Genomic DNA, 13,812 nt, shown 5'->3' with positions numbered 1-13,812 from the left:
CGCCCTTGTAACATACGAGTGTGTCCGACACTGAATGCATGCATGCAACTGGCGAAACGCGCATCTCGCTCAACACTCCCATAATAACCCTATGTCTCTGATTGGATCGCTGCCTGGCTCCAAAGAAGGTCATTCGGGTTGAACCACTGGAGGCGACAGATTGATTGGCTGATGAATTCCGCACCAATCCTCAAATGCACTTTGATCAGACAGAATCACTCTCTCTGCTTTGATGAAATACATAAAATATATCACTATTCGCTAGGTCTACGTGTCGATGACGCGCACAAAGAACGTGCGATGTACAGCTTTAAGTCACGAATCACAGTAATCAATATCTACTTGATGGAATTTCGGCATAGGCTATAGCTTATATACTTATGTATGCTCTGTGTAGTTCAAAGGGGATTCCACGTTTTTTTTTTTATTGGAACAGAATAGCGTCATCATCATAGACCTCTCTATCTCACCCTCTCTCCAATTGGCTTCAACCACACATTACATTACAGCGTTTTATAAGGGTAATATGAGTATGACACCTAGTGGTATAACGGGAAACACCGGGGCATCTGTAACCATAGCTTACCATGCATTTAACAGGTTGATGGTTTGATAGACAGTCCAAAGACCTTACCTGGTATAGTGTACCTAATGGTGCTTTTCCACTACAGGGCCAGCCCGGGTCGACCCAGGCTGGCCTGCTTCTTTGGCGCTTTTCCATTTGTCGGCCTGGGTCGGGTCGGGTCGGGTCGGTTCTTGACAGATGTGGTCGACGTATCGCTGTCCATGGTGCTGGTTCTTATGAGCTAACATGGTGTTGGTCCCTGACAATGGTACAGGAGCCTGAAGCGCTGTCCAGGTTACTGACGTTGCTGACTTGTTAACTGTAGCCTATATGGTCAATAGCAGAGGAACAATTCAGTTTCAAGTCTGAGCATTTAGGGGATTAATTCAAAATTAAATGCATGAAATGGTAACTTAAAGGAGCTATCAGTGACTTTCAAAAGATTACATATACTCCTTTAGTATGACTAATATGATTCCTACATACTTTTATAAGAGTAGAACAAGTGTTGTACCTCACTGTAACCATGGCAATAAGGAAAAGTAATGTGCTGGAACCCTGGATACGGCAGAAATCACTGATAACTGCTCTAAAGGGACATTGTTGATTCCTTGAGTTGAGTTTCAATGAGTTTCAACTCGGCTCTCTAAGTTTGAGCTTCGTCTTTTCTGCATCCCCAACTCCAACACAGGAACTACACACATGGCCATGATCACAACTATTCACTGTTCATTGTCCTGAGCTATGACAAACAACCTTTCAAGTGCATTGCATTGTTGCTTGTGACACTTGTAAAAAAATACGTTTGAGATGCAAATTGATAGACTCTCTTAAAGAACAATGATTCAGGTGTGATCCCTCAGTCTGGTGGTTTTATTATTACCACCCATAAAAGAATAGAATAATATTTATATGTTACCACCTTCTCTCTGTGTCCAGAGGATGGCGCTAGAGCTCTGTATTAGACATGCTTTTATAGTTGTTTTTATTTTCTTAAGATTGTTGTCTTTATTTGCACTTGACACCACGGACCTCATTGTCTCTTAGCTTGTTTTATAGCATTTTCGCTTTTTAATTGTCTAGTGTGTAATATTTGTGATGTGTTATATGTGTATATATACGGCTATACACCCTGAGATGCCTCAGGAAAGAACACAACAAGCAGGAGATACTGGTGGCCTTCTACCACGGCGCAGTGGAGAGCATCCTCACCTACGGCATCTGCAACTGGTTCCACAGCTGCACAACAGCGGAGAGAAACGCGCTACAGAGAGTCGTGAGAACAGCTCAGAAGATCACCGGCGCCCCCCTCCCCTCTCTGGAGGAGCTGTACAAAACACGCTGTCTCAGGAGGGCCTCCAAGATCCCCAGAGACCCAACCCACCCTGGGCACGAACACTTTGTCAAGCTGCCCTCGAACAGGAGGTACAGGACCCCGGCCGCTAAGACAAACAGACTGAAGAACAGCTTCTACCACAGGGCCGTCAAGGCCCTGAACACAGAAAAGGCCTAAGTTCTGGGCCCAGGACAGTCCGGACGGATTGTATGGCAGCTAGTGCTGAGGCACAAACATGTACATTTTCAAGCCTGCAAACTGTGACACTTTAAAATAATGTGAAAAAACACTTTTTGTGCAATATGACAACCCTAGTTGACTATCTGTGCAGTATAGTACAGTGGATTGTGTACATAGCCTTTATTGATGTAAACCAGCTCCTTACCTTCTTGTGATTTTATGCATCTATGCTCTTTCTAAAATGTGTTTTCTTTTTCCTTTCCTAAACACCAGGGGAGCCACCCCTCCTAAATTTCGTTGTTTGGTACCTGTACTGTAGCAATGACAAATAAAGTCCATTCCATTCCATTCCATTCCATATGTTTGTGAATATGTGAATGTTTTCTGTTTTTGCACCTTCAGAAGAACCACTACAATTTCATTGTATAGGCAACTGTACAACGACAATAAAGTCTATTCTATTCAGACATTATCTTGAAATGGTCAAAATTGAACAGAAAATGGGTTAGATTTAGCTCTTGTTTAATCGTTTCACACATTTTCTCATACCAGCCATTGTGACATGACTCCTTCCACAGGTAGAATGTTACTCCTACCTTGCCTGGCAGCCAACCTCGTCCCCCTTCCACACCCCCTCCCGTTGCCTCAGGTCTGACGACCGAACCACCCTCAAGACCACCAGGACCAAGCTCCGGACCTGGGGTGATAGGGCCTTTTCAGCCACAGCCCCGTCCCTCTGGAACGCCCTCCCCAACCACATCAGACAGGCCAACACCCTCCCAACATTTAAACAGGCCCTCAAAACCCACCTCTTCAAGCTCGCCTTCACCAGTTAACCCTCTCCCCCCCTCCCCATCCCATTTATTATTACTACTCGATCTTTTCAGTTTGTGAAGCGTCTTTGAGTCTCTAGAAAAGCGCTATATAAGTCTAATGTATTATTATTATTATCATTATTATTATTTAAATGTATATTCTTTGAGACACATTGTTTTATCTAGGGTTGTGTTTCAGCTATGCTGATTTATGTAAAAAGGGTTGTTAAAAGTAACATTTAGTGAAATGGAATGTAGACTTGTGTCCACATATATCTTGTGTGATATAAAGGATAACTTCAGGATGTACTGTACTGTAGTAAGTAACTCATTTAAAGTCATCATTCATGATTTTGTTGTTTACGGTTGATAAGAAACTCTAGTAAATGTAACCAGATATACCGATAATAGTAGGCTCCCTGTTATTCCTACAATTAGAACACTGAACATCTAAACATTCCACGTAACCAACGACTGTAGTTACCATGGTGATACTTCTCACTCACAATAAATATCAAAGTTTTCTTTGTTGTTTGGTCTGTGTAATGTTTGTGCTGTCTGGTAGTGTTCGTTTGTCAACGTTATGCAATGGAACAGGTGTGATATGCTGGGTACTGTGTTAATATTCATCCACTGGCACGTGACCACATGTTTTGAAGAACTCACTGTTTTATTATAAAAACACACGCACGCACACACACACACACACACACACACACACACACACACACACACACACACACTCACACACACACACACACACACACACACACACACACACACACACACACACATACACACACACACAGACTTGAGACCAGACAAAGTCAAAATGACCAGACCACTGTTGTCAAGGTAACGTGATAAAACAAATCTTTGTAATTCAAGTGTTTGTGCAGGGATATTACCACAACACGGTAAACAAGTAAAAGCGTCATAGCTTTAGTTACTTTATCAGGGAATAAAGCACGCCTTTGAACGCCTCTCGGGCAGAACAATCCTTGTTCTGGTAAAAACCGTTGTATAATGTCAAATGACTCCGGTCCGGGGAATCTCACCTCAATGCAATCATAAATAAATCTCACCTCAATGCTCTAGTCCCCACTGAACTCGAACGTCAGAAAGCACCTACAGCTAAGGTGTTAGAGAAGAGATATACCATTATTATGTGTGTGTGTGTGTGTGTGTGTGTGTGTGTGTGTGTGTGTGTGTGTGTGTGTGTGTGTGTGTGTGCGTGCAATGCTTCCCCTCATGGTGGTCTTGAAAGAGACAAATATTATAGTTTTAGGGAAAGCCTCGAGCTACTTTACAGAATGATATGTATATGTGTGTATACTGTAGGCATGAATAGCTGTATGGAGTAACACGTAACATTATCTGGTCTATGAAGTATAGTGTCAAACTTCACCAGTATCCTTCTTGTCTAAAACCTTTGAACTGAGCGCTGTATTTAACCAACTGTCACACTCCATCTCCTTCAGAACAACCATCCATCAATCTGGCTTTAAGACTGGGCACTCTACTGAGACTGCTCACCTTGCTGTCACCGGCCCGAGGCCCTCCACTCTGCTCAAGCTTGTGATCTTAGAATGATAAGGTTCTATCTCCGTTTAGAATGATAAGGTTCTATCTCCGTTTAGAATGATAAGGTTCTATCTCCGTTTAGAATGATAAGGTTCTATCTCCGTTTAGAATGATAAGGTTCTATCTCCGTTTAGAATGATAAGGTTCTATCTCCGTTTAGAATGATAAGGTTCTATCTCCGTTTAGAATGATAAGGTTCTATCTCCGTTTAGAATGAGAAGGTTCTATCTCCGTTTAGGGTAGTTCAGAGATATTGAGCGTCAACGTTTTTACATTCCATTATGTTTTGTGAGATGGAACCTTTGTATTTTATGAATTACTAACTCAAAAATGTCAACATTTTCAAAACAACACCACACAGGCATTAATAAACACCTAATGGATCAGATTAGGTAAAAAACTAAATTTTGACAAAAATGGAGATAGAACCTTATAATTCTAACGTCACGAGATGACACTCAACTCAAGAAAAGAAATCCTGTCTTCTCCCACCCCCTCTGACTCACAGGTGGCAACACGTGTCTTTGTGTGTCTCACAGACATTCTCTCAAGCTCTCAACCTTAACAAGACCGAGCTACTCTTCCTCCCTGGGAAAGCCTGCCCTCTCCATGACCTCTCCGTCACAGTAGAGAACTCTACGTCCCAGACAGCCAAGAACCTTGGGGTGATCCTTGACAACCACTTATCCTGTGCGGGGAACATCACAGCGACAGCATGCTCCAGACACTGGTCATCTCCTGCCATGACTACTGCAACACAAATGCAAGCAATGTGTCAGCCCCCAAACGCCTGCCCCCGTTCACTCCTCTCTTCCACTGCTCTGCTGGCCGATTGGCACCACCGCCTCTACGGGGATGCAGAAGTCGCGCTACCCGGTCACAACTTTTTGCCACTGTCCTGGCACCCCGCTGGTGAAACAAGCTTCCCACTGCTGTCAAGACTGCAGAGTCACTCCCTATCTTCAGCCCATCTCTTTAGGCTACACCTTAACTGTCCCTCCTGAAACCTCTCTGTCCCCTCTACCCCGCTGTAGAGTTTCTCTAGTTTCAAGTTTTATTGTTACGTCACGTTACACAAGTGTAAGAGAGTAAGGTTATTAGGCTTCGGGCTCCTAACAATGCAGCACAAAGACAATAAGGCAATAATAACAATAAACACATTTTATCATAACAGCTATTGTGACATGACTCCTTCCACAGGTTGAATGTTACTTTATCAATATCTGTCTCTTTGAGGAACCCAGAGTCCCTCTCCATCAGGGCAAAGACCTGCCTCTGGACAAGGTCAAAGGTCAAAGGCTTTGCAGGTTAGCTGAGCTTGGTCAGGCTTTTGTCAAATCCTTGGTGAAGTGACCTGTTGTAAGAGGGGATAAATGTACAAGCTTTAACCACTTACAAAGCCATCAACAATCCACACAAAGACAATAAGACAATAAGGCAATAAGACAATAAGGCAATAAGGCAATAAGACAATAAGGCAAGGTAAGTCAAGATAAAGTGACAATAGTATAAGACATAAATGAGACAATTGGACAAGTGACAAGTTGTGGGATAAAAATAAGACGGATATAATTTAATGGTAATGGTAAATGTAGCACAAGCAGGACAATAAAACAAGTAGAAAGTAGAAATATGACAGCTGCTGGTGAAAGCGGGAACAAGTCGGCAACCGACCAACTTCTATTCTGAAAAATGTAAATACTTTTCAAAGTTGTTGAAAATCAATGACACACTCGCTAGTCAAGCTAAAATATTGCAAGGCAATGGATTCGGTGAGTAATCCCCACTACTACCTAGTTAGTGTAGAGTAATCTTTTTCTTGCAATGACTGATGGATAGATGATTCACTTACTTAGCCAAATGTATTTGTTGTAAGTCGCTTTGGATAAAGGCGTCTGCTAAATACCAAAAATGTAAATGTAATGTATTGCATCTTGAGATGTCATAGGTTCAACACATTATTGCATATTTTAAGGAATTATTTCGGCAACTTGATTACTTTAATGTCTAACACGTGTAACCTCATTTCACTGACTAATTTATTATTTGATTAAAAAAAAAACGTCATGCCATGATGTCTATGACTGTGAATATTAGAATTGCAACCTGATTCAAACCAGATGGCAAACACTGCTTCGTAAATCGAAATGAGGTAAACCTCAACTAAACTAAACACACTCTAAATTTTGGATCGGAAATAGGCTTTTGTTTACAGATTCAAACTGATTGCTATCCAATCACATTAATCATAGTTAAACTCCGTGCTACAGGGATTGAATATTCTAGAATGTCTGTGGTTTATGAGAATGTCATAAGAGAACCCTCTTTAAGCGACCACTCTGCTATGCTGGCTTTGTTCCCCTGGTAACCTGGTAACCATGACTATGGCCATGAGAGAATGTTCGAAGTGTTTTTAAAGGGATAGCTATAGGTGAAGCCTTCAAGCGCCCACTTACCAGCCAGATATGTATCTATGGAGACCCTAATCATCTGAATATTTGTTCATATTTGTTCCTAATTAGCATTTTCTCCACCGTGGGTGTATCAGGATAGTGTTGTGTTGTGGGGTGGATGAAGCTGTTCTGTCATACAGGTATACACAGTGCATTGACCTCCTCTTCTGTTTAGAAAAGGCCCACTTAATTGGATTGCAAAAAAAAAAGAACAAAAGAAAGTTAGTTCCAAATGAGAAGCTCAAGGTCATACAGAGTCACGTTTCTTTAATGTCTGTGGGAGAATTCATGACTTCACACCTTCTGGAAGTGTGTAGGACGTGTGTAGGAAGTGTGTAGGACGTGTGTAGGAAGTGTGTAGGACGCACAGAGGCAGTTGCGCCAGATGGGAGAGTGTCACAACTCTTCTCTTGTTTCTCTAGCCAGTGATTCAGACACCTGCCTTTTTAAAATTGTATTTAAAATTGTGTACTTTCATTTATATAGTGCCTTTCAAAAAGCCCAAGGACGCTTTACAGGGGAATGATCGGACAGACAAAACAGAAAAAAACTAAACAAAACTGAAACAATGACTAGGCCTTTTGAGGGCTAGTTTGAAGGAGTCCAGGGTGGGGGCGTTGCGTATCACTGTGGGGAGGGAGTTCCAGAGGGTAGGTGCGGCCACGTCGAATGGCTCTGTCCCCAAAGGTCCCTACTGATTAACGACAGTTACAATAAGGACTACCAACTCCATGATAGTTTTCTCTCAATAATACATACTGTAAGTAATATCTCTGAGACATGGACAGGAAAGCCTTTTTCCTTTCCCTTTTTCCTTTAAGTGAGTAAATCACTAACAAGTACAAGTACAACCTTGAATTAGTAACACACTGAACGTTTTCATGGGTAAGGGCTAGGGTTAGGGCCTTGAGTTTCAGTCCCATCATCCCATGTCTGCTTTAAGTCTGCTCATTTTTCTATGTTTACTTCTCACAGGTCGCCATGGAGCCAATTCTCCCACAATACAGGCAACAGTGTCATCAGAGGCATTTTAGAGGACTATGGTCTATTAATGCAGATCCCAAAAATGTTTATCACTATCGTCCATCAAATGACCAAAGACAATAATTCCCCAATGAGACCCGACCTTACTGAAAAAAACCTCTTATTGCTGAGAAAAACTCCAGAGCGAACTTCTTTCTCAACTCAAACTTACAAGTTTGGTGGAGTCGTAGTGGAGTAAACAACATTGAACTCAGGGAGCCTTTGCTTTGCACAGCCAGATTTTTATTATTTCCAATCAACTCCACCACATTAGAGGTAGAAAGTAATCACAGGAAATCCTATTGTGGTGAGCATTACCCTGGAAAGACTGGCCATCGTCTCTCCCAGTCATTAGATTGACATGGTAGAGGGAGGGGCTTACATGGTAAAGGGAGGGAGGGACTTACAGTAAGTCAAATCACTAGATATTCCCCAGGGCTGTTGTGGATCCAGCATGGCCACTTCCTGTGAAAATCATGGGATAGACCTTTTATTAAATAAAAATGCATAGAGGGAGGACTGACCATCAATCTATCTACCTACCTACCTACCTATCTATCTATCTACCTATCTATCTATCTATCTATCTATCTATCGGGCTATTTATTTGAAGTAAAATACTATTATGCATTATCAAATCATATATAAATTAAATTGACAATGTAGTTACATGTTATAAAGAAATGCAGACTTTGATTGCACAACAAACTTGGTTGCAATGCCTACTTCCGAAGCGTTGGCCTACATGCTTTCAGCAGCACACACGCCAACGTACGCTCGACTACAAGGGGGTGATGCGACGTTGCGTGACAGCATCACCTCTGGTCGATTTCCCCCTGTATGATTCAGTAAAATAGGACTCTAATCAACAATAACTCAAAATATGTATGCTGATAATTACTGTCATTACTGTACAGTAGGTGCACCATGCTTTCTCAAACCTTACTAATGTTAACTCACTGTTATGGTATAGTCTATGTGTATTGTGTACTATAGCCATTACTGTACTATTGACTATATAATTGGGGCGGCTGTGGCGCAGGAGGTAGAGGCGCCATCTAATGATCGCAAGGTTGGCAGATTGGCGGTTCGAGCCCCGGCTGGCCACATGTCGAAGTGTCCTTGGGCAAGACACTGAACCCCAAATTGCTCCCAGTGAGCGGGCCGGCGCCTTGCATGGCAGCTTGCCGCCATTGGTGTGTGAATGTGTGTGTGAATGGGTGAATGAGAGGCCGTTGTAAAGCGCTTTGGATAAAGGCGCTATATAAGTGCAGTCCATTTAAATCATATCATAACTTCCTCCTACTTGTTGCTAATTGTTCTACTTAGCCTATGTGAGTTTCTCAGTGCGAGTGAGTCAGAGCCGCCGGGTGATTATCTTCATTCCCTATGTGTGAGTAGTCTGGAGATAACGACCTCCGCTCCCCCTCTTCTCCTGGAGGAGGCGAGAGTTTCAACAGAATTATAGTGTAGCAGTGGGAGGAAGTGGGGGAGGAGAGGGGGAGGTGAGAAGGAGGGAGGGAGGGAAAACGTATGTGAGTCACCGTGGTTCAGAGTAGTTCACTCACGGGTAGTTTGTGTGAAGAGGTAAACAAACCCTGAGAGGAGATGCAACAATAGGTCCTGCAGTCTCCATGGAGACCGGCTCCCATCATGCTCTGACGCTTCTTTCCGGGAAAACACCTCTGGGAGGCTGAGTGAGAATTCTCAATTTCTGCTGTCTGTCTACCCCCCCCCACACACATACACCACAATGCCTGAGACCAGGGGGGGTGAGGATCAGCCCACAGATTGGAGCCAATGCAGTGTGATCAGTGATCATATTTTTTCATAGAGAGGGAGAGAGAGAGGGAGAGAGAGGGAGACGGAGAGAGACAGAGAGAGAGGGAGAGATAGAGGGAGAGAGACAGAGAGAGAGAGGGAGAGAGACAGAGAGGCAGAGAGAGAGACAGAGAGACAGAGAGAGAGAGAGAGACAGAGAGAGAGAGACAGAGAGACAGAGAGAGAGAGAGAGACAGAGAGAGAGAGACAGAGAGACAGAGAGAGAGAGACAGAGAGAGACAGAGAGAGAGAGAGAGAGAATCATTATTTTCAATCTCATTCACCTTTTTCTTTTCAGTGTGTGTTTTGGAGAAGGTAAATCAAGTGTGGTTCGCTCTGTGTTTTATATTTATAAAATATGAAGGAATCATTATTCTGCATGATGTCATTATTTAAAGTTATGTTTTTTTTATTCAATACATTTCCTTTCACATACAGTAGTGTGGGTAAAAAAATAAGAAAACATTAATATCAGTCTTTATCAAACTTTGCACTTTAGAACATTTAATGACACAGCTTTCCTAATAAATACAGACATAAATAGACATAGTACATAATAATAATAATAATAATAATAATAATAATAATACATTAGACTTATATAGCGCTTTTATCAAATCTAAACTGCTTTTCTTTCATCAGTGATTGTGCTAGGCAGTCTTCCTCTCTATCAAGTGTTTATCCATCTCACTCCAAAAGAACCCCTTCATATACATTTAATAAATAAATAAATAAATAAATAAATAACACATTTTTGCAGGTTTTTCAAGATGTCAATATTTGCAGTGAGGCCTGCTACTGCTACAGATGAGGTTTTGAGTCTCAAAGACTTCCAGGTCTGTCCAAAGATATACCCGAAGTTCCACTTCCACACTACCAAGCTAGGATCCCCCTTCACTGAGGACTGTAGTGAGTGCTGCTCCCTGGTTTCCAGTAAGCGTTTTTCAGCTTCAGTTTTTCAGCTTCAGCTTACAGCTTTTCAGCTGTTTTGTTCCTTCATGCTCTCCTAAAGGACCTTCAGCAAGTGTTCACCTGCCTGCTGAGCTCCAGGTAGGTGGTGGACTCAGGGCCGCCCCCCCCCCCCCCCCCCCCCCAAAAAAAAAGAAATTTTTACTTTTATTTTTTACATTGAAATTAATGTATGTCTCTATGAATTTCATGTCTCTATGAAAATATGTCTCAGCCTAACTGTCTCTATTACGCTTCGCGATTAGTCACACTCCTCGCCTCTTGCGAACCATGAGGCAGTACTGGTGGCTTAATGTTGTGGTGGTGGTGGTGGTGGTGGTGGTGGTGGTGGTGGTGGTGGCGCCCCTAAAACTTGGGGGGAGCGGGGGGGGGGGGGGCATCAAATCATACTCTCGCCTAGGGCACCTAGATGCCTAGGACCGGCCCTGGGTGGACTTGAGGAAGCGGGGATAGCAGTCCTTCTCCATCAGAGTGTAGATCTTCTCCTGGGCCAGGAGGAAGCAGGACCGGGTGGGCTGCTCCAGGTTCTTCTTGGTGATGGCTTTGGTCTCGTGGTCAAGGTTCACCTACAGGAGGAATATAAGGGATTTCGATTAAAGTTTGTTGAGTGTGTATGAAACACTATGCATGTATGAACCAGTGCTATCTCTCTGTCTGTCTCTCTGTCTCTGTCTCTCTCTGTCTCTCTGTGTCTCTCTGTCTCTCTCTGTGTGTCTCTCTCTCTCTCTCAGTCTCTCTCTCTCTGTGTCTCTCTGTCTCTCTCTCTCTCTCTCTCTCTCTGTCTGTCTCTCTGTCTCTCTCTCTGTGTGTCTCTCTCTCTGTCTCTCTGTGTCTCTCTGTCTCTCTCTGTGTCTCTGTCTCTCTCTGTCTCTCCCTGTGTCTCTCTGTCTCTCTCTGTCTCTCTCTGTGTCTCTCTGTGTCTCTCTGTCTCTCTCTGTGTCTCTCTGTGTCTCTCTGTCTCTCTGTGTCTCTCTGTCTCTCTCTGTGTCTCTCTGTGTGTGTGTGTCTCTCTCTCTCTCTCTCTCTCTCTCTCTCTGTCTCTCTGTGTCTCTCTGTGTCTCTCTGTCTCTCTGTGTCTCTCTGTCTCTCTGTGTCTCTCTGTGTCTCTCTGTGTCTCTCTGTGTCTCTCTCTCTCACTCTCTGTCTCTCTCTCTCCATTGTGTGCATCAATTAATTAATTGAATTCAGTGTCTGGCATGTTAATTCATTTATGCATTGAAGGGATATTGATGATGGTTTACCTCTCTTGGTGCGTCACTACAGATGTACTCGTCATAGATCTTCTTAGCCTTGGCTGATAGCTTGGAGGAGGTCTTGGTTTTCCTGTAGTTTTCACAGGCCAGGTAGAAGGCAATGTTCTCCTCACTAAACTCTGACGCCAGGAAGGCTCTGAATAAGCTCAGTCCATCTGGAGGAGAGGAGAGGAAAAGTGTTACGGTAACATCTCTATATCTGATACACAAACAAACAGCATTGCTCCACTTAGTTTTTTCATGAAATATATGATGAAACAAAGCAAGAGTCAGACTTACGTTGGATGGACAGCAGGTTCTCAAACGACTCCCTCCATTTTAAGGGGTCGTCCACGTTCCGCAGTTTGTCAGTTTTGTCAGAGTGCCCCATGATGTTCAGATCTGTCTTCTGCCGTAAACTTCCAAAGAGTGCTTTGAGTACCTTTGCCCTACAAAGATAAAGAACAGACAACATTGAGATTTTATTTTTCTCTCTTAGACATTATAATTCACATTTCTATTACTACAACTGAACATTTCTCAACAATCTCTACTTTTTTTACTCCCATAAGATACAGTTGAAATCACATAAAACAAAACATAAAGGTGATCATACAGAATAGGAAACAGCATAGACATATTGTGTTACTGTACATACCTCTCCAGACAAGTGATAGGCAGTGATTCCAGTCTTCTGCACATAGTAAGAGATGTGATCTGTGTGCTGGCTAGCATATAAAACAGGAGATGGAGCTGTGTGTGTGATCAGTGTCAGTAGTGAAGCTGAAGTAGCTACTGTTACTGCTGGTGCTCAGTGGTCTGCTGGCTGTGTGGGAGAGTGCCTTTTTTATAGGGCAGCCCCCTCTGTGACATCACGTCTCTCAGCCAATAGAGTGCGGGTTGTGGGAGGATGAAAATAGGGAGTTTTCTTTAGCCCTGACCGTCACATGTGTAGATTAGATATTTCTAGGGAATTCATTGAGTAGTATTATCCAAAGTTCACATGGGTGCAATATGGACTGAGTTGATTTCCACACACCAAGACCTCTTCCAGCCTAAAACATCTATTCATAAGAAGAAGAAAAACCCTTTGGGAATTGAAACATCAATGTTTGGGGCAACTTACTTTGACCAAAGCTTTGATCTTTGATGAATTGTTATAACATTACAATTCAGAGACCTAGGTACATACTTTATCTGACTCAGAGAGGAACACCTAAGGTGGTCTATAAATACATTTATGCCATTTGGGGCATAGACGAGAAATCTATTGTCTATTGAAACAGAAACTTCTATTTTTAGGTGCGAGAGACCAGCCAGCAACAACATTCCATCTAAGTTTCAATGAGAGTGAAGTGGGAAATAAGTGCAATCAGTGGAAACAGGAAGCGGAAGAAACAGCTTTCTTCTTGGAAGAGCCTAAGACAGCTTCCTGCCCAGACATTCTAACACAATGCTACTTCCTACAAACTCTGCCTCATCAATCCAAAGGTCAGACAGAGTTTGGGTGTTGAAGGCCTGAAACAATAATCATTGGCTTCCTTTTCTTGATACAATTACTGTACTCTGCATAATTCTTCTTCTTCTGCGGAATGCTCCCCTTTGTAAAGATAGGTCCAAATCACTTTCCTCATTGGGGAACCATAGTCATAATCATAGTCAATTTATTTAAACATGCACCAAACTGCACTGGTTTAGTACGGAGCCCCCCTGGGGTCACATGGTAGAAAAAAATGATTTGATGTGTGAATCCGTTCCCTCGGTTTAGTAATTCATTCCCTCGGTTTAGTAATTCGTTAGGGTTAGGGTTAGGCCCTACGAGCCAGAACGATCG

At 42.8% G+C, this 13,812-nt stretch overlaps 1 protein-coding gene across 1 annotated transcript; it reads right to left on the bottom strand.

The window, feature by feature from the left end:
• Nucleotides 1-11,159: 11,159 nt before the first annotated feature.
• rgs5b (regulator of G protein signaling 5b) lies at nucleotides 11,160-12,680 on the bottom strand (the record flags this gene model as incomplete). Its single annotated transcript, XM_080543163.1, has 4 exons — nucleotides 11,160-11,312; nucleotides 11,988-12,154; nucleotides 12,279-12,427; nucleotides 12,637-12,680. The coding sequence occupies 4 exons, from the start codon at nucleotides 12,678-12,680 to the stop codon at nucleotides 11,160-11,162; spliced, it is 513 nt and encodes a 170-aa protein (XP_080399289.1).
• Nucleotides 12,681-13,812: the final 1,132 nt, after the last annotated feature.

The sequence above is a fragment of the Nansenia antarctica genome, assembly GCF_963989245.1.
Source record: "Nansenia antarctica genome assembly, chromosome: 12".
Taxonomy (NCBI): Eukaryota; Metazoa; Chordata; class Actinopteri; order Argentiniformes; family Microstomatidae; genus Nansenia; species Nansenia antarctica.
This window is presented reverse-complemented; position numbering and strand designations above follow the sequence as displayed.